Consider the following 27552-nt stretch of genomic DNA (forward strand, 5'->3'; position numbering starts at 1 on the left):
GAAAGGGATCTCGGAGTCATAGTGAACTCCAAGATGAATTGTCAGTGTGTTGATATCATCAGCAAAGCTAACTGTGCTTTATCATGCATCAGCAGATGCATGACTAATAGAACCAAGGAGGCAATACTTCCCCTCTTTGTGGCATTGTTCAGACCGCAGTTGGAGTACTGTGTCCAGTTTTAGGTGCTGTACTTTAAGAACAATGTGGATAACCTCGAGAGAGTCCAGAGGAGGGCAACTCATATGGTTAAGGGTTTGCAGGCCAAGCCCTATGAGGAGAGACTATGGGACCTGGACCTCTTCAGCCTCTGCAAGAGAAGGCTGAGAGGTGATCTTGTGGTTGCCTATAAATTCATTGGTGGGGGGGGGCCCAGCAAGGAGTCAGAGATGCTCTGCTCACCAGAGCACCTCTTGGGGTAATAACAAACTGACAGAGAACAGATTTAAGCTAGACATCAGGAGAATTTCACAGTAAGTGTGGCCAGAATTTGGAATGGGCTTCCAAGGGAGGTGGTGATTTCCCCTATCTTGGGGATCTTTAAGAGAAGGCTGGATAGGCATCTGCCTGAGGTCATCTGACCCCAGCACTTTTTCCTGCCCAGGCAGGGGGGACTTGATGGTCTGTTGAGGTCTTTTCTGACCCTAGCATCTATGAATCTATGAATTGGTTGGGCAATTCCTTGAATAGTAAAATGGCACAAAGAGGAGAACCCATTGTCAAAAGAACTCTGATTTACTGTGTCAGACCACAGATCATTTTATGCAGTGGCAGAATGTGGATGCTAAGTGGGAGGGTAAAGAAGACGCGTCTGTTCTTCTCCCACTAGAGCTTCCAGCATTCAGGCATTTAGAAAGTTGTGATTCAGAGGCTGGAGTATGGCAGTGGTAGCTCTGGAGTCCATCTGTCCCATTTTCACCACCACCCTCACCCCACTGCCCTGAGGTCAGTTGAGAACAGTGGCAGCAGTTGAAGGGAGATGGGAGGGGATGTGTTGCTGTGCATGAAAGGGAGGTGGAGGGAAAGGAAGATTCTTACCTGGCTGAAGGATTTAAAAATCTCCAGCTGCTTCTCCCTGTGGGATGGAGGTGGAAGCTGTGAGCAGAGGGTAGTCACCCCTGCAGCTATGGTTGTTGCCCCCATATCTTTCTTTACGAAATCCTGCATCTGCCCATGGCAGTTAGAATTGTTAACAGAATAATAGTGATTAATCTTATTTGAATGCAAAACTTGCCAACTGATGTAATTGAAAAGAAGAGACTCCAAAAACATAGCATCAAGGGTCTGGAACAGTGAAAGTTGGAAGGAGGTATTTTCCAAAGTTATTGGTGGAGGAGCTGGAAAAGTAAGACAAGATGAGATGAGGAAGGCAAGAGAAGAGCAGCTAGAGGAATGGAGGCTAGGAAATGAATGAGGATTCTTAACTCTCCTGAGTGGAGAGCAGATGAGCTGAAGAATGGTTCTGGAGGACAGCCACAAAGGAAATGGAGAACCGTTGCATTTTGACTTCTCTTATTTTGTAAGAGTTTTTTCCAGCTCTGAGGAATCTGCTGATGGTAGATTTATATTGATAGACACTGGGTTTAAATCTGACTTGGGGATTGAGGGATTATTATGGATGTTTGGTAGGAAAAAAAAATAACATGGTTAGCCCTTAGACCAGTTTCATAACTGAGGCAGAGCTTATCTCCATTGCTGTTGTTGGCCACAAAGGGAGGTATGTATAGGGCAAGCTCTGTTGCTGGGGATTTGCCTGTAAACCTGTTTTGATGCCATGTGCTCATTATAGGCACATCCATACATGCAGGCATGGGCACTTGCAGCAACTAAAAGAGAAGTGATGCACATTTGAGCCAGGGCTTTTTGCCTCAGCGCATGTGCCTGGACATGCACTTTGGTGTGGTGCAAGTTGTGCCACTTGGTAAAACAACCCTGCCTGTCTCCTGTATCTGCAGTCATGGGGAGCTAGAGCCCTGTGCTGGCCCCCCCAGTATAAAAAGCTTCCCTGTCCTGGCCCCATCAGTATAAAAAGCTGCCTTAGCAAGTAGCTCAGGGCACTCGTTCTCAGGAGCTTCTCAGGCATGGCCAATTGGTACCTGGAGACATTACCACTTGTGCCAGCTGGACTGCTGAAGCAGCACTGAGAGTTCCTTGTGCCCTTTACTCACTGCAGCAGTCTGGCAGTGGGGCTGCTGCCTGGCTGTGACCTGCTGTGCACCTGCTAGACCTGGATGGGGACTTCACTGGGCCAGCTGCCAGCGGCCTGTGGGTCTAGAGTTGGCTTTTGTGCGGCACTACTGCCATATGTGCTCCTGCCTGGCCATCTGGGCTGCTGTCGCCTGGAAGATGTTTCAAGTGGGGTGGCCTGCTTTGAACTGTCAAAGCATGTCCTCCTGGCCCCAGTTGGCCTCCAGCTCTGAGCAGGCTCCTCTGCCTGGGTCCTGCCACTGGCCTCCCTAGCAGGAATTCTGGTGTTCCCTTTTTGAAAACTGAAAATCCCTGATAAAAAAAAAAAATCCCAAAGTCACTCTGTAAAATACCCCAAAATCCATGTTCCTCCACAATTAAAACAGAAGACCACTATATATATTGAGAGAGCAAGAGACTGCGATCAGTTGGGCAATGTTTTATTGATATTTCTACAGTGTTAAAGCAATTTGGAAGCCTGTCAGTTCTCTATCATCATAATTAAATTAATTCTAAATACCTATACATTTTGCTGTTTGCCTTTGGTTTTCTTACCATAGAGCAGTTAGAGCTCCCCCTGACCCCTTCACTAACCAGGATGTCGGGACAGCTGTCTCCGCAGTCACAGCTCTTGCCAGCAGGTCTCATCCTGTCTAGCATCTGGGCATGCACAATGTGTGCTGGGGGGATGTGAGGTTTGCAGAAGCGGGTGGGAGGATGTGGGTGGCTGTGGGGTGTGTGGGTGGATTGTGGGGGGCCTGTGCGGGGGAGCTGCTCAGGGTGGGTCCCTTGCCCCTGCAGGGCCACATCCCCCCCACAGGGGCCCCAGAGCCCCAGTAGGGGCTATATCCCAACCAACAGGGGATGCATGGCCCCCGCAGGGGCTACCACCCTCCTCCCTGCAGGGTCCATGTGTCCCACCCCTACTTGCCCTCCCAGCCCCACGGATTGCTGCCCCATCCGGCCCCATCCCCCACTGGCTCCTGCAGTGACCTGTGATGGCTGCACTGCCTAGTCCCACCCTCTTCTTGTACCCCCAGACCCCCAAGGGCTGCCCCACCTGGCCCCAGCCTCCTGGTACTTTATTTTTAAAAAAAAAAAATGCCCTGCACTCACCAGAAGTAGCCACAGCTGCCGGGGTCCTTGGACCTCCTGGCCAATATATAGGGCTGCAGGGAGGAGGAGACCATGGAGCAACCCCTGCCAGCCTCACTCCCTGCCTGCTGCCCAGGCCGCTCCCCATCGCTGCCTTGCCCAGCCCAGCATCCTGGCAAAAGAAAAAAGAAGCCTTGTACTCACTAGCGGTAGCAGCTGCCATTGGGGTCTCTGGGGTCTCGTGGCAGAGCTGCCCCACACAACACAGGATAGCAGGGACTGGCCCTGCCTGCCTGGCACCTGCACTGCCACTGTCCCATTGCGTGGGTGTAGCCCTGGTCGGCAGGGTGCTGCATGGCTCCACGCTGGGGCTGGTGTGGCTGCCACCCGGGGCTTGGCACCACTCAGCCTGAGCAGCCCCAGCTGCCTGACAGCTCATGGAGCTGTGCAGCATCCCGCTGACCCAGGCCGCACCTGCGCAATGGGGCAGTGGCAGTGTGGGTACCAGGCCACTGGGACCAGTACCTGATGCCCCGTGCTGTGTGGAGGGGGCTGTGCCACAAGTTCCCAGTGCACCCAATGGCAGCTGCTACTTCAGGTGAGTGCGGGGCTCTTTTTTGCCAGGATGCTGGGGCCAGGCAGGGCAGCAATGGGAGAGCAGGCTGGGGCTGGGCAGGGCAGCCATTTGGGGGACTGGGGGAGCGAGCAGGGGATGGGGCCAGGCGGGGCAGTAATCAGGTGGGCTTGGGGGGCAGGTGTGGGATGGGGCTGAGTGGAGCAGCAATCTGGGGGGGGCTTGGGAAGCAGGCGGGGGATGGGATGGGATGGGGCTGCTGGGGGTTCCCTCATAGTCCTCTTCCCCCTTCTTCAGCCCCCCCCCAGTCCCTTGCCCCCTACTTACTGCCACGGACCCCAGGTCTAGTTCCCTGCAGTTGGCACACTGCCTGTCATGCACAGGCAGGCAGCATGCTTCAACATGGGGTGAGGGCCAACCACAGAGACGCTCTGGCTGGCTACCAGGGCTTCTCTGTGGACGACCTGAGCTTCCAGTTGTTTTGAATGTGCCCTGCCTCGCTTTTTTCCCCCAGGGTATTTTTTGACCCCTGGATATCCAGGGGTCTAACTTTGCCCCTGCGTTGCAAATTTGCAGCGTGGGGAACATTTTTTTGTTCTCTTGTCACGTTTCATAGAGCTTTGAGACGCTACAAGAGGCATGTGCATGGTCATCTGGACGTACCCTGTGTGGTTAAATGAGAGCGTTTTTCCCAGAAGTGGGTTTGCAATGCTGCTCTTTACAAGTGCAACATGGGGTTATACTTCTCCAACAGAGAAGTACACTTCAGATCACTAGGGGCTGAGTCCTGGAAATCAAGAAAAGTAAGGGATCACTTTTATTTCTGTATCTTTGTATGGACTGAAGAAATGTGGTTGAGCATAGGTATGATCCTGTGAAGTGATGCACTATCTATCAATTTATGGTTTTGTATGATTTTGAGGGTTTGAAACATTGTGAGCTCAATCTTCCTTGTTACTCAGTAATTGTATGCTGATGTGATCAACATAAACTTAAGTACTTTTAAAAATGAATTGATAGTGCAGCTGCTCCTATATTAAGCATACAAATACTAATAAAATTGAGAAGTGCAATGTGTGATTAAAAAACAGCCATTATATGAAACATTGCACCCTACTTTTAATGGAAATGAAAATTGCTAATACTTCTGTTTTCATTCCTTGGTGGTGTTATGTGGGTAAAATAGACACAGTCACCTGATTAAGAGCTGATGTTAATTCTACAATGCAGACATACATTCAGTAGCTACTCCATCATCATTAGTAGAAAGACAGTAGAAGAATTTGTGGTTACTATTTTTGATATAACTCTGTTCCTTGTTTTTAAATGGTTTACTTTTTACTTTAAATGTATTGAAGTAAATGAGCCCACCTGATTTTAATCTTCCAAGACCCTTCTTTAGTTTATGAAGTGTCTTATTGTGTCATGTTTGACAATAAAAAGCACATTTTTATCATCATGAATTTCAATATTATTTTGATTTCAGTGCCATACTTTTTAGTGACTCCTGTGCACACCACATAACTAAATTTCTTGTAAAAGTGCAAACAAAAAATGGCATGAAATAAAATATCTTGAGTAACTGACACTCATAATTCTGACTAGAATAGAGGTTGGCAACTTTTTGCAACCATGGGCTTATACCTCCTGGCAATCAGCAGGTAGGTACTGTGCAGGGAATTGATAGGAAAAGGCAGGTGCTAGGACCCTGGGGATGCTTCCCCAGCTGCAGCAGGGAGAGTAAGCTTAAGTTAGGCAATAGACCCTAGGGCTGCCTCTTTTGCTGCTGTTGCTGGAGTGGGTTGCTAATTGTCTGAGCTGCCCTGGCCTGCATCCAGTATATTCACAAGCCCACAGACCATAGGTTGCCAATTCTAGTAAATGTACAGTGTACAAGAAGATGTTGTTTGGAGAGTCTCTGTAATTGATCTAGACTTGACTAGAACATTTGGAGACCTCCTTCACTTGGTTCTACTGACTTCTTCCTACCATGAATATACTTACCTTTAAATATTATAAGCACCTTTTTGCCTCCAGGGGCAAATGATTTGCTAGTCTGATTTGTTTTACAGTTGTACGTAACCTCTCCCTTTACCAGCTATTTCAGTTTTGTGTCTTGGTGTCCTACTCTTGGAAAATGGCTTCTTTGATAGAGTTGTATTTGTTTTGTTAATAGAATCAATGAGTTGCTTGCTTTTGAGTCGTAAGTATTGATTATTTGTGTAGTTTAAACAAATCAGGTTGTCCTGAGAATGTTGTGATTTCTTTCTTTCCAAATGAATGATCTTCTTTGCCTTGCCAAATTCTGAAACACTCTTATGTATTAGATGCCAGAAGAGTTTAGAATTTTTATCTGGAAGGAATTAAACTTTTTAAAAAGACAGAAAACATTTGTCCCTAAGACAGTTTAAAGATTCCACCTGTATCTCTGCCCTCTCTCATTTGTGTGTTTATGTGTAGCTAAGAAACATTGAAAGATCCAGGCATACGTTCTTTCTTTAAAAAAAAAAAAAACCACAATATGTTTATTAAACAGATAATGTGGGAGAAACTCAGTTGTGAAGAAGAATTCTCTATAAATGATTCATTGTAAAACATTTGAGGAACGCCTTAACAACAGAACTCAAAATTTCACTCCAAGTTCAGCTCTATAGAATTGCAATAATATCACAATTAATAGCTATAAAAATGTCTTTGTAAGTAAATATGGGTCTGATTAATGAGCAGCTAGCCTGTATTTTTGGCATTTCCCAGTTGATATAGCATCAGAATAAGGCAGAAAAATAGCATATTTTTGCCTATTTCCACTTAAGTTTGTAGAAGCATTTATGCTTAGCCCTGAGAATTTTAGTAGCTCTAGCAAAGGGCTAAATTTATCTTCCATGGTCTTCAGTAGCAGGTGAGACTGCTGAACATTTTATTTTATATCAGTCTTTGTTTATTTGAATTTTTATGGTTGTATATTGTAAGTGTTGGAGGAATGGGAGTATTGCACCTCTGGGCAATTTGAGAATGGGATATAAGGTCAGTTTACAAATTGATTTTGTATATGCTGCTCACTTGACCATCATACTATATTTTATATATTAATTTGAAGTCATATAATTTTATTTACATGAAAACAATACCATGCGTACTTTAGTTCAGTTATGCTGGAAAATGTCTGCCCAAAGAGACAGTCATTAAGAGAATTTGGTTACTATGTTTTAATTGTTTGTAAATCAGTTCTTTCTTTAAATTTCTTTCCAGAACCGTGAGAACATGGGATGTTAACAATGAGAAAAAGCACAAAGGTGTGTTTAAACCACGGTCTGTTCAAGGAAAACGGGTGATTCCTACAACTTGCACATACAGCAGAGATGGTAAACTTATTGCAGCTGGCTGCCAGGATGGCTCCATCCAGATCTGGGATAGGAATTTGAATGTAAGTCAAATATACTTTAGCAAGATAAATTGTTAGTTTAGGGTATATACTACATTTTTGAAGCTGTTGAAATCGGTTCTAATGGTTTTTTTATTTGAACTACTTTTTCCGAAAAGCAAGCACTTCATAAATGAGGTTTGGTATTTCCCCTGCTGTTTCATTGCTGCTAACTCAAAGCCTGCTGTCACCTTAGCCCAAATACACACTGGCAGGAAATTGACTAGCTAACAATTTGTTTAAAAAAAAGATTATATGTTTTAAATTGATCTATTTAAATTTAACTCCATGATGATAAAGACATCATTTTCTGTTGCCTCGTATGCCATTAAAAATATGCACATCAGCACTGAATAAATCACCAGTAAGTTGTAGGGCTTTGTGTCAAAGCTAATAATTTGTCCAATTGCTGGCTGATGGAGGAAAATAGATTTCAAATGCACAATTGTGGTAATGAACCTTACAAACAAATTGCTTTTCTTGTTGTTCTGAAACATTTAATATGAAAGCAAATCTGAACAGGCACTGATTGTAAATCCCAATACTTCATAGCTATGCTGTGTCCTCAGAAGGATTTAGAAGACAAAGAATTCAAAATTTCTTAAAGGTGTGCAAGATAGTGAAATAGATTCAGTTCAGCTGGCCTAAATGTCTCACCTTAGGATGAAACTCCCAACTGGTAACAATTCATGCAATTACAATATAACACAATATATTCGGGATTTATCAGTCTCCATTTTTTTGCATAATGGTGGTACCAAGCCAAGCCAGTTCTAAAGATAGAATTTTTCAAAAGAAATTACCACTGTGCCAATCAAAATGTTATTACAGATTTTAAATGCAAGGTGAGTAAATACCTTATCTGTACTCTGCCTTGATCTGAGAGCTGTTGCCTATCTTCAGCTCCTTTTGAGTTCATTGTGACAGGCACTAGGCAAAGAAATATAAAATATCAAAAAAGTATCAATTTGTTTGGAAGATATTGTATTAATTGGTAGAAACAATTACTTTGAGTTAAGTTGATGTTGTAAATCATTGAAAGCATTATAATGGTCATACAATATGATATCTTAATGGAAGAAAAGGGTTTCAGTGAATAATTTTGTATAATCATTCTAGCAACCTAGCCAACCATGTTTATCAACAATTTAATTTAGAAAAGGAGAGAATGCACAATGTAGGGACCTCTTCCCAAAGTTAAATTAAACTTGATTTCCAAAGGGTATGGGAAAGTATGCCGATATAAAAAAAAAAAAAAAAGGAGAAACCTCCACTGATCACATTCAAAATGCATTCTATATTTTGGATTGTCATATATTTTTTTATTTCTGTTTTTATTTCCACTATAAACCCACTAAAACTTCCTAATGGCATGGAGTTTTTAGAATTCATTCCAAGTGTAAACTTGTTCTAGCAGAACAATAAATTTTTCAGAGACTGGCTTTCATCACCTGTGTATACTGTTGCTTTAAACATGTACAGTATTGAAATATTAAGCTTTTTGGTATCGCTTTAACAATAGTGCTAGTGATAGTCTGCTTATTCTTTATGAACCTTTGTGTGTCTTTATAAGATAACATATTGCAGTGATGATCAAGTGCAGCTTATGGTGATCGACTAATTTAAAGAGAAATCTTTATCTCTTTTTTCCAACCAAATGACCTCTTCATAACTACAGGAGACTAAACTGGTTATCTAGAATTAAATGGAAGTCCTTTTGATTTTGGATTTTCCTAAAGAGTAAGATGATTTTTCTCTTCAGTTTTGCTGATATATTTAAAAAAATGCACAAAGCAGCCTTCATTAAAGTAGTCATTCTAATTTCATTCCTGTAGCATACATGACTGAAGCTATTACAGCTCAACACAAAAACATTTCTGTATCACTAAAATCGGACATTTCATTAAGGCAGCCTGATCATATAAATAGATAATGCAGCATAAACAGCCAAATCATTTCACTAACAATAAAGAAAAGAAAAAAAGAACAAAATGTGGAATCCTTGGTGGGGGGGGAGCAGGAGAAGGGGAAGAATGATGCTCTCAAATGTTTGTTTCAATTTATACTTTTTGTTGTTAAAGCTATGTAAAGAAGGTCCTGAAAAAGAATTAGAAGGGGGCTGGTGGAACGAAATAATGCAAAGGACATGGGAGGGAACGTACATGGAAGAGAAGACACAGGTGTATGTAGAAGGAGAGCAAGAAAATGCCAAGATGGGCATGAATTGGTAGGAAATGAGATAGGGAAATAGGCATTTGCAAAACGGTGAAGAGCCATGAGGTAGGGAAAACCAGTATGCATTTGGTACACAAATATAGAGGAGAGATGGGTTTTCTGATTTTTAGAAGTTTTTTTTAGTGCGCCTGTTCATCATGCATTCTTTTGACTTGGAACAGCCTATATGCTTTGACAATGTGTGCTATATTACAGTGAAACCTTTTCAAAGCAGAAATTTGTGAAAACTATGCTTATTGGTTATTAACAAAAGCAGTGTCAGACTGGACAAATGCTTGTCATAAAGCCTCACATTTGATCAGTTAAGAACTGTGTCAGTGAGCACCTGGGCCCATTGTGAATTAATGGGATTTACAAGACTGAGGTTGGAAACTAACACCATCATTCCTTCATAGGACTGTCATGACCACATAAAGGAGAGGCTAGGCGTGGGGGAAGTCCTTTCCTGTGCCAGACTTTAGGGCCCACTCTGCCATCCATGGAGATATCCTCCTAATACTAGTCACCAGTTTAGGCACTGTTTGCAATCTGTGAACAAATGAGCACCACAATAAGGTAGATTCTAAAATATCTGTAGCATTTTGTCTACTGTTCAAAGCCACATAAACATTTGATCTACCTGTATTATTTTACAATTTTATTCATTGAAATTATTTTCTGAAATTGATAATTCCCTGCCTTAATTGCACATCTTCTCTGGCTGTTCCTTATTCTTAGACATGGTTGCCATTTTATTATAAGCTATGGCCATCAGTTATAGTATAAGGTACTTTTCAAATTGCAGTGTGGTGTCTAGCAATTGATTTTTGGTGTGTGATCAATTTCCCTTTTTTACTTCTTACTAACACCACAAATCCATGAATGTTTCATTCAGTTTTCTGTTTCCGTTGTTTTTTTGGTGGAGTTCCAAATCTCCCAGCTGTATGTATTGAGAGTAAAAAATGCTTTGGAGGAGCGCTTTTTTTTTTTTGGTCTTTATGAAACAGACATTGGTATCTTCCTTCTAAAACTGAATTTAGCCAAATGCACTTCAACAGTCTTGCTTTTCTTCAAACTTCCTCAGTATGATTATGATCCATTGTAATCACCTGCCGTAGGGTTTTCACTTTTTCATAAATCTGTGTTTTCTCATTCACAGAATCTTGGCTGTGCATGATTTTTCCTTAAGGTTCATGCTCATATATGCACGTACAATGCAAATTAGCAAAACTATTTGTCACCTCCTTAGAAATATTTTAACAGTGTTAGCTAGCTAAAAACTACTGATGCAAAGAACATAAAAAGCAGCTTCACTCAGACTTCCAATAATGAGTGAACGATAGTCTGATATAGTCGGTTATACAATGGCATGTTGAAATAGTCTGAGAATTGAAGGAGGGGATTAGACAAATGGAGGGAGGACATGAAAACATGCAGAGAGATGTAACGAGATGGGAAAGACCTTGATGATCCTATTGCTTGTCTTAACACAGCTGTGAAAGCACTTGGTCACTTGGAATAGTAGTAGTGCTCTGATTTACTATACACTTCAAAAGGTGGCTAGCCAAAGGAAATACAGGACAAAGCTCAAAATATTCTGCTGAACAATCTCGTCTATGTCACAAGTTTTAACAGTGGGAATAAAGTGAATCCAGACATTCTGAATTGTCTCTGTCCCCATTTTTCAATTAAGAAAAACACCTCCCTCTCAGATATGTTACAAGGGTAGCTTCATGTTTGTAAAGGATTTTGAGATACCTAAGGGATAGGGGAAAAAGTACTGTGTTTTTGCTAATAAAGTAAGATTTCTTACGTCACTCTTCTGACTTTTCAGTCCCTTTTCCATTCAGTCCTTAACTGATCAATTTTAAGAATCTATTAAGATTCCTTGAATATGTAAAGCAACTTTTCTGTGCAGTGAACACAATAAATAAATCCTGTTTTTCAATTTCGGTCTTGTTTTGTCAGCTTATAAGGTAAATAATTAGTGGTTAATCATGAACTAAATAGTAAATATTTGCTTTTCATCAGATCAGTCTACAAGTATCATTTTTACATAAAATAACATCTGAATAAAAAATGTGTGACATCTTACTATTCTCTGGATAATATTTCTTATTTAACCTGATTCATTGGTGATGGACTGATTGACTGATGAACCTAGTGATTATTTTTTATTGTTTTTAACTTTGTCTCATAGAAAGACTTACAGTTGGTGATTATATTCAATTCCATTTATTTTTCAGCTCTTTCTCAAAAGCAGATACCTACTATGAAATGACAGCTGTTACTCAGCTACTGTTTTATTTTATTTCTGTTCATTTTTGAAGCTGCAGTTTGATTTAAAATAACAATATTAGATTTTATGTATTTGGATCAGTTATAAATTGCTTAGCCCAAGCTCTGTAAGTGATTTTACAGAATTTCAAATGTACAATGGCAGTGAAACCCAACAGTATCCAAATAGACTGCCTATGTTAATATTACCAAAAGTGAGGTAATACAGTAAACCCCACAACCAGTTGGCAAGAGTCCTTAATCTACTCCATCCTCAAAGACCTGTAGGGAAGAAAAGAGAGAGGTGCTAATATATGCATTGAAATTTAGCAGATCTGGGATCTTTACCTTGCTTTTACTAAGGCTCATCTTAAAAGTATTTTCTAATTCTTGAATTATTTATAGAAGTACATTGAATATAGTTCTGCATATAGTTTTAGCCTGAAAGTTTTTTGAAATCTTTAAGCTTTTATTGGAACATGACATCAGGAAAAAATGTGATCAGGACTTCTGTTTTCAGCTCTGAAAAGTTTTATAAATGAAGTCATTTTGAAGAAAGACTGCACAATAAAAATCAATACTTCCAAGTTATATCATCTATACAAGCTTTATGACACCATTCTTCATTTTTTTTTATTTTTGTCTTAAATAATGTCATCTTTATGCTTTAAATTTGGAATACAAATCCAGATCTCTTTTGGAAATATTTTTGTAAACTTTATCTTGCTGTCTTATTAATGGATTTTACAGCTGATGTTACCAGATAGTACAGTAAAAGCTAATGGAAAGATCTGAGATTTGCTGCAAATAGTTGAAAGTTGTAACTATTTACTGTTAGAGTTTATTTTTGCACAGTTGAAGGGATGCTCTTCTCATTTACAAAGCATATAGAAAACATATAATTCAGTGCTAGATCCATAAAATGCCTATACCCAATTGTAACCTTTAAGAAAGTTTTGTTGTTTGGCTATATCAACGCAGATAGTGGAACATTGTACAGATTTGGGTGATACTGTAGCTTTCTGATGGTTTAAAAATCTGACTAGCATGAAAAGAGTTTGCCCTGCGCTTTGGATAGTTAATAATCATTTTCGCTCCCCCTTTCCCTCCTTTCCTCTCCCCAAGCTTTAGAAGGAAGAAGGGACTATTTTTTTGTATTGTGTGAGTGCATGAGCATGTATGTGTGTATGTATGTATGTATGCTTTTTCTTATATAGATTTAGGTTTTTCTTAACATCAGTCTTCCATAATTTCTTAATAGGAAGAATAACTAGAAATAATTAAGAGCATTTCTAAATAACTAGACTTCTGAACCAATAAGTCATTGTGCAGAGTATCATTACCACAGAGAAGCATTAGGTGAATCTCCTAATTTCCCCCAAGCACATAACAAATTTAATGGAGTCATGGAGGCTTTGAAGAGGGCAGTCTGGCTACATCTGGAAATTTCTTGTATAAATATAAGATGAAAGACTTCCAAATATACTATATTTCCCTTTCAAACTCAAGGTAAGTTTTCCATATCCATAATATCCCATACTTTCATTCCATGCACATATGTGCCAGACCTCTGATCCAGAAACTAGAAATCACACGCTAGCTTGCCAGGAGCAAATATTAACAGATACATATATTATTCTTTTTTGTATACGTCTGGTTCAGTCAGTACATCACAATCTGTACCCTGAAACTAACAGCGTATGATTGTCAGTCTTTTCCCTTCTGCTAAGATAAAATGTGCACTGCTGTATTTCTAAGTGCATTTCTCTCTTATGTAATAAACAGTTTACAGAAAGAGCCTATCTGACTGTTCACACTAGTTATAGTGATGAGAGGCAGTTCTAAATTTCAAGGTCTTTCACCCCGATGAAAATAGCAAGAAGGATTCTTCTTTGGAGCGGTGTATAATTAGAAGAAAAGAGCTACCTCACAGTGTTATGCGTCCTTTGGTGTACTTTTCAGAGAGAAAATATGTAGTACAGAAGTTGCTGGGGAGTGAAAGGTTTTTTTGGAAAATGTAGTAAAGGTGCACCAATGCATCATTCCCATATTGTAACAGGACTGATAAAAGGAAAATTGCCATTATCAGCAGTTGACTTTTTTTGGCCAATATCACTGATAAATGCCGCATGCATGCACGCAGCCGCAGCATTCATGCAGCCAGGAGTGCAGCCCGGCAGTGTGAAGAGTAGTGTCTGGCTGGTAAGTCTGTTTTGGGGGAAGCGGGGGTGGGGAGGCTGACCAAGGCCCCTGTGGTGAGGGAGGGAATGGGGCTGGGGCAGAGGCAGGCACTGCACAGTCTGGGTGGGACATGGAACGGAGTCGCAAGTGGCTTATCCAGGGGGAGTGTGGGGAGGGAGAAGCAGCTCCCACCCATCGTTGTACACATTTCAGGAGGGCATGGGGGGGCATGTGCCCCCCAGATCTGCATGCATAGTGAGGGTGAGCTGCTGCTGCAGGCTGGGGTCAGGGGTGGTGCTGGGCTTTACCTGTTGGGGTGGTTGGGCCAGGGCTGTGTTTGAGGCAGGCAGTGGCAGTGCTATGATGGGGGCTTACGAGGGGGGATACAGCCACTCCAAAATTTGCTGTAGCCCCCCCTCCCAGCGCCACTGTCGCTGGCCCCAAGCACATCTCGGCCCAGCCCCCCTGCCAGGAAGAGCCCAGCACTGCCCCCAGCCTATGTACAGCAGTGGGAGCCGCCTGCCCCACTCTCCAGATGTGGCGTGGCTCCATCCTGTGCCCCACCCTGCCCCAGCACCAGCCCCACTCCCTCCCTCACTGCAGTGGGCCTGGTCTGCCCCCTCCCCGCTCCGCTTCCTTCTGCCCTCACTCCTTCCTCCACAAGATTTACCAGCTGGATGCTGCTTTCCATGCTGCCTGGCTGCATATCAGCAATCGGATCAGTATCAGCTGATATGGCTCGTTAAAAAACAGCCATTGGTATCAGCACAAAAAATCTCTATCTGCGCACCACTGGCATGATCAGGGGACAGCAGGGCAGGCCCTGTGAGGAGAGGCTACGGGACCTGAACCTGTTCAGCCTCCAAAAGAGAAGGCTGAGGGGGGATCTTGTGGCCTGTTATAAACTAGTCAGGGGGGATCAGCAGGCATTGGGGGAGTCACTGTTCCCCCGAGCACCACCAGGAGTGACCAGGAATAACGGTCACAAGCTGGCAGAGGGTAGGTTTAGGCTAGATATCAGGAAGCGCTACTTCACAGTCAGGGCGGCTAGGATCTGGAACCAACTTCCAAGAGAAGTGGTGCTGGCTCCTACCCTGGGGGTTTTTAAGAGGAGGCTGGATGAACATCTTGCTGGGGTCGTTTGACCCCAGCATTATTTCTTGCCATGGCGGGGGGTCGAACTAGATGATCTGCTCAGGTCCCTTCCGACCCTAGAAACTATGAAACTATGAAAATTTGTGTGTGTATAAAAAATAAAAACAGACCTATTAAACAGAGCATAATGATATTATTTATATAATACTAATAATTGTAAAATATAGCAGGTTAGATTGAGAGCCTTATCCATGCAAATACCAAGGGTCTTTAAATATTTAGCTCAGTGGTGCTCAACCTCTGGTCTATGGGACAAATCTGGTCTATGGAGTCATATCATCCAGTCCCACTTGTGGTAAATGCTCCCAAAGCTATTGCAGTTAACTCTGCCATCACTCCCCTGCTGTCAAATTTTGGGGGAGGCCCTCATTCTGGGTTATACATCCATGTAATGGCCAGATTCAGCACACAGTCACACTGGGACACCAGAACACATCTGCAGAGTGACCTTGCACTGGATCTGTCCCAGTGACCTACCCTGTGCCACTGATCCAGCACATGGGGCCAGTAAAATCGAGGACCACTATTTTAGTCTATTGTTAGTTTGTATTTTTTATAAGCTAAGGAAGATGAGAACTGTGCCTATTATAAGCAGAAGTAGGAAGTGAAAAACAGAGCTTCTAAATTTAGTTCTAACAAGATGATGGGTCTCAGAGGTGGTCTTCCCAGAGTGAAGATTTCTAGTTACTCTAGTGTATACACCACTGAAACAAGCGAAGCATGTTACTAGTGCTAGAGCATGGAAGGATCTATAAATTTAGAAAAAGAATTTTATATTTGGCATCTGCAATAGGAAGCTAGTTTAGGGTATGAATGTTATTTGTTGAAGTTCATAATTTGTTGCTATTTCAAGGCAAGTGAGGGGATAGACAGCACACTAGTATTTGTAAATTTAATAAAAACAAAGAGAAACACATTGTTTGTAACTTCCCTGGTGTCAAATTTGCTTTATTACAAAGAATCCTAGAATTCATGTAACTCGAAATATTCAGAGCATAAAATAGTTCTAATCTGATCATCTGGATTTGGGTAGTTCCTAGCAAGGAAGCTGTTAAATGAATTATTTTAAATTTTTGGAACTTTCGAAACATAAGACTTCTTAGGAAAAAAGAGTTGTATTTCCAGAACAACCTTATTGAAGAGTGAGAGCTAGCACTAACTAGGGGCTGATTTTTACTTTTACATATTTGTTTCCTTACATGTTTGAGAAAAATGTGAACGTGTGCTCAGTTCTGTGAAGAAAAATGTAAATTTAATCATTTTAATTAAAAAAAATGAATAACTTAAAAGGTCAGAAGTTGAGAAGCTGTAAAACATGAAGATGAGCTATGATAAATCATAGCTCTTACACAATACTCTTGTCTAGAAAAAAAAAACAGTTAAGAGGAAAACATTATGTAAAGGGAGGTAATTTCTCTCTGTTTTTAAAAGAGAACTAACACTTTTTTTGCATATCGCATTCCCTCAAATAAAATACCCTGTTTTTTGGGAAGGCAGAATGAGGACAAAAATATTCCAATTATGGCTACATAGAGCAGGGACAGAGCCTGATCTTCAGATGACTCACCCTCCCCTTATCAATCAGGTAAAAGCTACAGTTTTAATCCTTAGAAGGACTCATTATAATGATCCATGAAGTCAGTTAACTCCCTCAGCACTGTCTAAATACAGTTGCCACTACTGTTGCTGAGCAGTTGGTTTTAAACTTTAAGTGAAGCAGGAGTTAAGGTGAAGTGTGACTGAAGCCTCCCCCTCTTCCCAAGATCTGCTCCTGTTGGATTCTATCCCATCGTCCATGCAGCTACTGGAGGGAAGAGAAACACTAGCCATCTTACAGCATCTCTCTATGCTTCTGTTTGGGGCAAAAAATCAACTTCCCTGCTTACGACATGCACTTTCCCCTGAAAATCTGCCTTCCAAAATTGTGTTGCATTTGGACAGATTTGATCTCAAAGAAGTGCTTAGAAAGTTAGCTTTTTATGCAGCACCCAACCTCAACACCTCAAGAGCACCTAATTGGAGCTTTTCATGATTTAAGATTTAGTTAAATATTGATTTTTTTTTACAGAAAATTCATGAATTCGATTAGAAACTCAAATTGGTGTGTGGGTCACATTGTTTTGTGATAAACCTTTGTTAAAGGTATTTGGATTATAGTAGGGGTAAATTTGCTCCAGTGTTTTGACCCATAAGCGTAATGACTCTGAATATTATATGAGATGCTTATGTATCAATAAGAATGCCAGTCTTTGTCTTCACATCACTTTACGGGTATCACTTTATTAAAAGTAACAATACTGAAATATTGATGTGACCATTTTATAAATGATGAAACAAGCCCAAAGGAATTAGATAACTTGTCTGTGATCACTAAAAAGAGCACTTTTCACAGTTTCAATTGAAATTTAGCAGTTTATAGCTTTTTAAGCCTGTGCTCAGTCTAAATAGACATTTGTCTTCCTATCAACACAAACACATCATTTGAAAATTACTTGCATTAAAAACAAACCTCTTTAGTTTGACTGTCTTTACTGAATCTCTTTGAATTTTAATTATAAAACCCATAATCAAAATATAAGTATAGCAGAGACCTCAGATCATCATACCTCAATTTGTTCTTGGTTAAGTGAAAAAGAATTCTTGTTCATGATATATGTATTACATAAAGCTTGTTTTCAACAGATGTTGATACTAAACAGTTAGTGGAGAGGGTGGTGAAAGAGGCGGAGCATTCTCCAGCTGTGTTTTATTTAATGTCTGACTGCAGTGATACTACACAGACTGAAACCAGATACATCCATGGAACAGCTGCTTTCCTTGAACAAGGTTAAATTTCTCATGAGATAGAGAAATAGGTTTGGAGCTAGTTTTATATATATAGTATTATTTGTAAATACATATGCAATGTATTTGTAAATACATATGCATATGAATTGTGCATATTTGTAAAATATAAATTGTAAGCAGATTCTAATTTATTTAGTCCGACGCCTGATTTTTTTATTAATCTTTCTAATTATGTATAACAACTCATGCCACCTTTTTAGCAAGGCACAGCATATAATTTTCATTCTTATTAAACTATGTAATATGTTTACATATGTTCTATGTAATATAGAAATTTGCTTCAAATATATCTGGTTACCATTTAAATTTAAATTTTTCCTATATGTTTATCACCTCGAAACTGGTTTTCCACTCTGTTTGGGTTCCAAGTACTTAACTAGCTTCAGTATTAATATACTTCCCCATATATACTACATTAACTTTGTGGTGATGTGGCTAAGGGTTTCAGAAATAGGAGATTAACAGTAGACTTGACTTTTTTTCTAAAGGCTATGGTTACCTAGGAACTCCTACTGTAGTCAGTAGTGTGGTAGGAGTTCCTAGGTGAGCATAGCCTTTGGAAAAAAAAAGTCAAGTCTACCTTGAAGCTCCTATTTTTTGAAATCCACCATTGCCCGGCTTAGCTGACTTGGGCAGGTAGGAGCCAGGGCTGTGAGCCACACCAGGACTGTCAGCCCAGCCACTCAGCATTGGGGGAAGCAGCAGCCACCACCTCACGGACCCAGCCCCAGACCCCGCCCCCCAGCCCAAACAGGTACAGCTGTGGGGTGGTGGGCAGCCCCCACATCCTTTGGTATTGCCCAGTTCATCTTACACTCTGCATAGCTCTCAGCCCTGCTTGGGCTGAACCTTGGTTCAACCTTGATCGACCTCTCATACAAAGAATGTGTCATAACAACAAAAACGAAGGTGAGCACTTGGAACAACATTCTGTATAAGCCCACCAACTCGAAATGGGGAGCTAACCCCTTAACCATCCGAACTACTGCTCTGGTTCTCAGCCTCTCCTCTGCTAAGTATGCATGCCCTGTGTAACAGGGTTCTCATTGAGACCCTGTTGTTAAGGAAAAGGGGGTAGCTGGAAATAATTACACCATGAGGAGGGCAGGCCCCTGGCCCTAAGGAGCCAATGGCGGCTAAACCCCAGAGGATAAAAAGGAGAGGAAGAAGAGGAAGGGTGCCTTCGGGCACCACAGAGAAAGAGAGAGAGGAGCTGTGAGAGAGACCCCCCAGATAGAAGGATCTGGGAAGAGAGACCCCAGTGCAGGATCAGAGGGATCCCAGAACCCAGACTTCGCCTTATCTTGCCTTGATTCCATCAGAGCAGTGGTGAGTGCAGGGAGAAGCAGGGCCGTGCCGCATGCTGGAGCCGCGGCCAGCATTAAAGATCGGGGACGCTACATTGAGCCAGAGGGGCAGCAGGAGGGATTACCCCCCGCCCAGACCCCTGAAGAGTCCGGGTGACTCCAGGACCTCGAGGAAAAAGGGATACTGAGAGCTGAGCAAGCAAGCCCCGACCGCAGGAGAGCCATGGAGCCTGCACGCTGAAGCTGCTCGGCAAAAGAAGACGAGCAGTGTTTGTAACAAGCCGCTAATTAGTTAATTAGCGGTGGGAATTGAACAAAAGGAAACTTTTCTTGTTTTTTCTTTTTACTTTATTTAAATTACGGGGGGGGGGGGGGGGGGAGCAGGCTAGGACTCAGGCAAGACAGAGAAGCCCGGAGACTCCCTTCGCTGGGCAGGAGATGAAGAAGGGACCCGGTGGACCTTGATCCTTCAATGCCGACAAAAGCAAGTCAGCATACTACCACACTTAATGCCCCAAGTATAAGGGGCTGGAGATCCTCCGCTGAGTACAGAGGGTGACCCAGCTGAGATTCAAGATTAACCCTTTGGACTGTCATTCACCCCTCCCCCCCTTTTTTAGAGGGGAATTCCCTGTTAAACCTGTAAACCACTGAATAAAAGCCAAAAGGAATAAAACAAGTTATTCCAGCGTGGTGCTTCCTGTGGGTGCTTCCTCTGGTAACAATCACTTCCTCCCCATTTTATTTCTTTAAGATCCAGGTCATGGCAGGCTGGAAACACAAGGAAAGAAGGGGTACTCCACAGACATGCTGCACCCTGTATGGGAGAGATCCATACACACTAAGTGCCTTGACCCCTTTCTGAACACTAGCTGCCAATGCATCTTAGGATGTCTGAAGCCTATCTACCTAAGCAGTGTGTACCTGTTAATTGGCATTGTTCTTCCTGACATCAGAAAAGCAGTGACCAGCAAGATAGGATGATTGAAGGAAACTTAAGGATGTGGCACCTGCTGCATCCCACAGCACACACACATCTGAAGTTATGCAGAAGCTTTATCACCAGCACCCAACCTCTCATTGCCAGACCCCAGGAAACATAAATACAGATGTAGAGTGGAGGCTGAAGAAAATACCTGATAGTGGATAAATGAACTCTTCAGCAGCTGAGTCCTTACTGCCAGGGGGTGACGAACCATGGAAAAGGTGTCAATGTCTCAACTGCCTATGCACCAGAGTTGGATGCTTCAAAGAACTAATGAAGAAGCGGAGCTATACCGTTGGTTCAACCATCTGTGACTATGGCACACAACCGCAGACTGCAACACCTGCTGCTTGAAGGTACATGTACAATGAAAGACCTTGCAAAGTACAATAAACAAGCACAAGCATATGTAACAAAATAGTCAAATGTGGTGTAGAGACACAAGGAGAGAAAAAACTGGTAAATCATATAAACTTCAACATGAAAGATGCAAAAGAAACTAAAAGCAGATAAATATAACTATAAAACTGCCAAGAAAAACAAGTTTAAATTTAAACAAAATTAACTCTCTTGACTTATTTTCCTTTTTTTCCATCCTGCCTGGCTCTTGGGTCACCGGGATATTTATTCTTTTGCTTGTCCATTATTTGTGCATTTCAGAAGAAATGCAGCTCTTGTTTTCTATATAGAGGGCTGAAACAGTAATAAGCGTTGTTGTATGCATAGGGCATACAGTGCAAATTAAAAACAAGCCAGAATCTTATCAGGGGAAAAGGCACAATGCTGCATTTATTGGAACATAAAACATGCAACATGAAAAGAATAAGAATAGTAAGGTTATTTGCTTCACTCATTCCCATGCATACTCATTCATTCATTCATCCATTCATTCAAAAGAGACAGGCGCACACACACACACAGAAGTTAGACTACAAAGGTTAAGGTGTTGCCAAGTTCTAAAGTTGCTCAGGTCAGTCTAGTAGCCAGCCAGGCTGACCATGAGAGCTGGAGTCAGGTCTTGTTGTACATGCCCAAAACTCCTTCTTGCAAGTGAAAAAAAGACCCAAAGCCTTGTCTTTGTGTTCATTCTTTATAGTGATAGCTGTCCATACAAACCTATGGATTCAGCTGAGTCAGACGTGAAGGTCATCCTCTTGTCCTGTTGGCAGGCTGGGTAGGTCATGATCTTCTGGCTTTGTGCTCTGCAATCTTCAGGGGGGCTTTCGCTTGCAATGTTCAGCCATCATGGTGAAGCATGATTTAGTATTTGGTAATCATTAACTACTGACTCAATGCCGCTGCAGTTCTAAAGTCTGAAGTTGGGAGACCAATAAGTCAAATATGTTAAAATCATGAGACCACTATGTCCAATATATTTATGCTAAGCAATAAGAAATTTAAAATAGATGGTTAATTCCAGGACACTAATAATGACTGATCACATTATTATAAAAAGTAAATCATAACAAGGCTAACTTTATCTTAATGGTTAAATATTTCATTATAGAAAAATAGTAATATAATCAATCAAAGCACTTATAGTAACTGCAATACTACATTTGCCCCCTCCAGCCCTTTCAGGTGTTCGGGGAGAATGGGCCACATTTTTTTATAAGCTTTGCATCTGTAAAGCTAGGTATTGTGACTTTATGGTTGCAATGGCTTGTAGTTTTGAATACATACGCCACATCCAAATGCACGTGGCATATTCCTAAAAATATGATTTTCATTATGATTGAAAGAATGTTTAGCGGGTGTAGTTCTATATTCAACATTCCATCTGCTGTGGGTGACCACCCAAAAGTGCTTTCCTATCAAGAGTGTTTAGTTATGTCACAGGCACGAGTGAGGACATCTATGATTTGTTTACTGTCATGATGGACTTGAAAATAAACTACCTTTGCTCCAGTTATTACATCAGAAACCTGTTGCTTAATTTCTGGATGGGTTAAAAGGCTCTGCAGTAAGGCATAAGAAGTACCTAATGGAACAAGGTGTGAGTGCTGATCTTTATATATTGCATATCCCAAGGTGAAACTGTGTTGGATGACCTTATTCCAAATATAATTTATGTCATACTGATTTGAAGTAATCACCTAGCATAGGCAAATGTTGCCATCAGGAAGAGTTACCAGTCATTTACCCTTACTATGGGACACCGGGTTCTTAGACAGATGCAACCTTTTCCAACATCAATAAGAATGGACTTATTATCGATCAAGCTCTACGGTATACTGACATACCCCTATTGTCCGCACTAAGACATACAGAGGCTGCAGTATATATTCCAAACAAATAAAGCCTGAGTGGTGTTCATACATGCTGGTGAATACAGCTTCATATCCATCTACAGTTTTCTGAGCCCAATGTCTATTTACGTGGGGGAGTAATATAGTTCCATTAATTCATGCTCCTAATACAAAAATAGGAAACACTAAATCCTTGCTTTCACCATAACTTCAATTTGAAGAGGTAAAGCCATAGTATCAGGATCGTATTTGAATCCTATCAATTTGTTATAAAGCCATAACCATGCTGGTTGCTTGGTAGCTTTCCACATCAAATTTCTTAATTCCACGGTATGTGCCAATTTGCTCCTTGTTCCATTAGACTGTGAACTACACCCAGGGATCATAACTGAGTTTTGTACATACAGTAAAGCAATGGATACATTTCCCTCGAAATTTATAAAAGCATAAGCCAATACCTGAGTATCAGTTCTGTGTTCCTTTTCCACTGTTTTTACTATGTCAGCAAATGACATCTAGAATAACATGATTAGAGCTAAACTTTTATTAATAGGACCACCTAAGTGAAACAGTGTCCTTCCAAAAGCATTGGAACTGTGGACATGTAGCAGCTTTATATCTTTTAGGCCCCAATCAGGTGCATTTATTCTAAGTGTAAATGCCTTGCCTGTAAGAAAAAAGATGAGTCAAATCTTATTCAATTTGTAAAATAAATAACAGAGCAATTTACTTTTTAGTCGTATAACAGTTTACTTTAGTTTTCTAGAGGCTTTTTTAGTTTCAAATGTGGATCCTTTAAAAATTGCTGTAAAATAGCATATGTAGACTTTTAAAGCAGTGCCCCTCTGTGTCCTGCCCGGCTGGGGGGGAGGGGCAGTTGACATGCAGCAGATGGCACCCCCACACTGCTTTCTCTCAGCCCCCATCCATATGCCACCAGCCAGGAGGGCACTCTTGTAGGGAGATGGGGTTCGCACATGGTGGCCGCCACCGCACCACCGCCATCACTGCCATGCTGCTTGCCTGTAGAGCCAGATGTGTGACTGGCTGCAGGAAGGTAGCGCAGTGGTGTGGTGGTGGTGCCGGCCGCTGCATGCAAACCATGTCCCCTCCCCACCCCAGGCAGGTAGTGCGTGTGCAGCCCACAGAGGGGCACCACTGCTGTTGCCGCCTCCTCCCCCAGCCCCACCCTTGAGAGCAGGCACAGAGAATGAGCTGAGTTGCAAGGCAGGGAGGCACCATAGTGTGCCATGTGGATCGGGTAGCATCCAGCGTCCCCCTTCCCCAGGAAAGAAGGAAAGTATGAGAAAGCACTGAAGGAGATGTTGCCAATGCATCCCCAGGCGCACTCTGTCCCTGCCCGCCCACATGTACCTCCCATTCTTGATCTGGCTCCCCCAGCCCCCTCCCCCCACACGCACTTACCTGCTGGGGTGTGTGTGCCTGTGCCTGCATGTCTGGGGGGCTGTTGTGGGGGGAGTGAGGGGTACCAGCAGGCTGGGGAGGCTGTGGGTGGGGAGTGAGGGGCACTAGTAAGGCTGGGGGGGGCACTGTGGGGGCCTTTAATTTTAATCATGGATTTGGGGGGGTTTATCAGAGAATGTGCAATTTTTTTATCAGCGAGTTTGCAATTTTTTTATCAGTGATAGCTGATCCCTGCTGATGAACCTCATAAACAGGAAGTACTCTCAATTTAACATTATGTATATTACACAATATATTGCAACATACAAGCTTCCTACCTCTCAAGTGTTCTCAGCCACCCCCCAAAAAAGGGCAGTTTCAATTAATGTTATGTTGAATGCTTATATAGCAGACCGGTGTGTAGCAGTATTTAGTCATGGGAAAATCAAATAGGTGAAACAATTAATACCTCACAATAGCAGCCAGTAGGATACATTGTGTATACATCACAGGAGCATGCTTAGCAAAAAACAAACACTTCATATTTCTCTGCGAAGTCCTTTTCTTTCTTTGTGTAATACATGCAAGTTTTAGACACTTCTCACAAAAAAGCGGATTACTTTCTTTGAGTTACGTATGATAAATGATTTAAAAGCAACACAGTTTTGAGTTTAGGTTTTATTAAACCACAAACACTAATTTAATGTAGATTTCTGCTTCATTTCACTTGGACTTTAGTATAAACCTAAAGTAAACTTTTTAAGGTTACTGAAAAGGGTTTTCAACTTTGTGGACTTTGAAGATTCAAAGAATGTGCGAAGTGGTTTTTAAGAGCAACTGAAATAATTTTGTGGCAGCTGTACTGTTTTTACTTCTCTGTGTCCTCTCTGAACTTGCCCATGGTTGTTGCTTGCTGTAAATTATCCAGAAAATATTTCTAATTTATATGGCACCCTTCATAGTTTTTGTAAGTGTTCTATCTGCATGGGTGAGTTTAGAGACCTGCAGGTCTGAACAGTAGCGTGAGACTAATATTAATATTTTATTAGGTGTAAAGTTTTAACAGGAATTCATGAAAGCAGCTATCCTCATAGTTCAGAATCAGTTCATTTTTGAGAGGGTGGAGGGACCTATGACAATAGCTGATAAGTGAGTCTGGAAGAAGTCAGTATTTTTATTGGGAGAAGCAAGAGTGTCTTTAGCTTAGAATAAGCAGTATAATATGTATTTCAATGGGGAAATATCATACGGTTTAACATGAGAGGTTAGCAATGCATGTCAACATGTTAGTTTTGTGGGACTGGATAGATACATAATTTATATAAAGATGAAAAGGAACATTTCTTTTATACCAGTATTCTGGACTTTATTCACATGTAATGTAAAAATCAAAAGGTAAGCCAACTGAATACTGTCCAGCAACTTTTCTTTTATTAGTGAGATTTATCTTTTTTTGTTGGCTAACATAGATTATTTTTTTTCAGTTATGAAGTTTGACAGTACACCCAAAGCCTCAGATGGGCTTCATTTTTAAAACTAGGAGAACATTTTAAAAATACTGTTGAGAAGCAATCTTCCCAGAATGTGATTCTTGACATCTTTTCTTGATTAACTCATTTTTAATAGTGAGAAACTATTTGTTACTTAATACTGTTGTTTGTGATTAGAAAATAGTAGATGGGTGAAAAAGCAAAAGCAAGAGGCATTTTTCTCCTTGCTTTGCATTGTCTCATATTCTTTAAGGCTGGCAAGCCAGCTGGCTGGCTGCCTTGTCTAAAATCACATTTAGTGAGATGTTTCAGGTGTCTTGCCCTAGCAGTCTTCCCTGAAACCTTTAAATAAAACAGATGATTTTTTTTTAATCAGCCCTTTAAGTCCATTTCAGTAGAAGACAAGAGAAACCATCTCTCATCCTGCTTGGTTAAAACAGTTTCGAGTTTGTTTATAACTAATCTTTGTGGTTTTTAAAATGTGTCAGCTTCTGTCTCTTCAGAATTCAGAAATTGTAAGACCAAACATTTCACACTGTGGTTTTTAATTATTTCAATTTTGTAATACATTTTTATGAAGGAGTTTTGTAAAACAATTATTGCAGGCTACCTCATAGAAGTACTATAACTGCATTGTAGATGGTGAAAGATCTGTTATAGCTTCTAATCTGTTTTTATGCCCAGAGGCCACTTGAGCAGGGTGTGGGGCCTGGGGCAAATCAGCCCATGTGGGCCCCGCCCCCGCTCCAGTCCCATGGGGCCCGGACACAAAGCAGTTGCAGCCGAGTAGGCGGGGGCGGGAGGGAGCAAGTGGCTGGACGTGGAGCCGCTGCTCCGCCCAGCTTTGCGGGGCCCTCCAAAACGCAGGGCCCAAGGCAGTTGCCCTGATTCCTCCCCACCCCTCCTCTAAGCTGGCCCTGTTTATGCCAGTGAACCATTGTTTCCTACAATATAATTCCTAACTCCTTCACAAAAAATTATTTAGCTACAAGAGAAATTCTGTATTTAGTACTCTTCAGCCTTAGAACAGAATAAATGTGGAAAATCACTACCAGAGCATCTGTATGGCAGACATGTAAAGATGATCGCTCGGTCTGGGACAATACATTAATCTGTCTGTAGAGAAAATAAATAGAAAAGCTAAAAAACATGAACAAATATATGAATACACAAAACTTTAGGACAGCTCAAATAAGAACATGCAGCTATTAAATATATTTTAAGTTGTTTGTAATTGATAATGACAGGTTGAAAACACCATATTTAGAAATATTTAACACCTGCTAATGATACTTGAAAATGTGGGTGTGTGAGAAAATACTGTAACAAAAAAGTGAAGTAATCACATTTGCAAAGACGTAAAAGTTCATGCTTTGGAATTTTTTTTATTTTTTTATTTTTTTGCATTTTGAGATCACTACTGGAATATTGTGCCCACTTCCATATTTCAAAAAGAATTTTGAAAACCTGGTCTGTTCAGAAAATATATACATAAAAGTACCAAGGTCTTAAAAATGCACTTTTTGCAGAAATTTAAGGATCTCAATCTGTTTAAGCTTGCAGGTTTTCCCACTGCTTGCAGACATGCCCCAATTCAGGGCACAGTATCCAGCAACATCTGTACATGTATCATGGCACAGCTCAGCATGCTCTGTGGAGCATAAGTGATCATGCTTCATGGATAACTTGTATTTCCAGCTAAAGTGTAACACCTGTACAGTTACATGTAGTGTTACAGAATTCCCTGGGACCCCCCAGCATCCCACAGCCCTCCATTCTTCCTTCCTCCCTCCCCTTCTTCCCTCCTTCCAAACAGGGCAGGGAGGACTCAAGATGCATCTCCCTATTACTCCCTGACTTTGTAGAAACTTTGTAGCTCTCCAGCTAGTGCCTCTGCACTTTGTAGCACTACAAATGAACACATGTCCCTACCCTAAGTAGTACCAGTTTTGGTAACTGTCAAATTATATTATTTTAGGACTCCTGTAGAACTTGTCAAAATTGACACTAGTACTGACTGTAATAAACATCTCCCTTTGTTATGAAAATTTTGGCCGTGAGATTCATTTTGATATGTTGCTTCAGTTATATGTAGTTCAGCAAAATATAGGAAAATATTTAAAAGCATTAGAAAGTTGGAAAGATGTCAGCTTACTAGGAAACAATGT

The 27552-nt window shown here is 41.3% G+C and overlaps 1 protein-coding gene across 1 annotated transcript in view; it reads left to right on the plus strand.

Moving 5' to 3' along the window:
• Positions 1 to 27552, plus strand: part of WDR70 (WD repeat domain 70) — a 275742-nt gene that overhangs the window by 158344 nt on the left and 89846 nt on the right. Inside the window, exon 10 of the mRNA XM_090037959.1 lies at positions 7104 to 7278. Within this exon, the coding sequence (XP_089894085.1) occupies positions 7104 to 7278 (175 nt within the window). The remainder of the gene's footprint in view (positions 1 to 7103; positions 7279 to 27552) is intronic.

Source organism: Crocodylus siamensis, chromosome 3 (assembly GCF_052110815.1).
Source record: "Crocodylus siamensis isolate JL-2025a chromosome 3, ASM5211081v1, whole genome shotgun sequence".
In the NCBI taxonomy this organism is placed as follows: domain Eukaryota; kingdom Metazoa; phylum Chordata; order Crocodylia; family Crocodylidae; genus Crocodylus; species Crocodylus siamensis.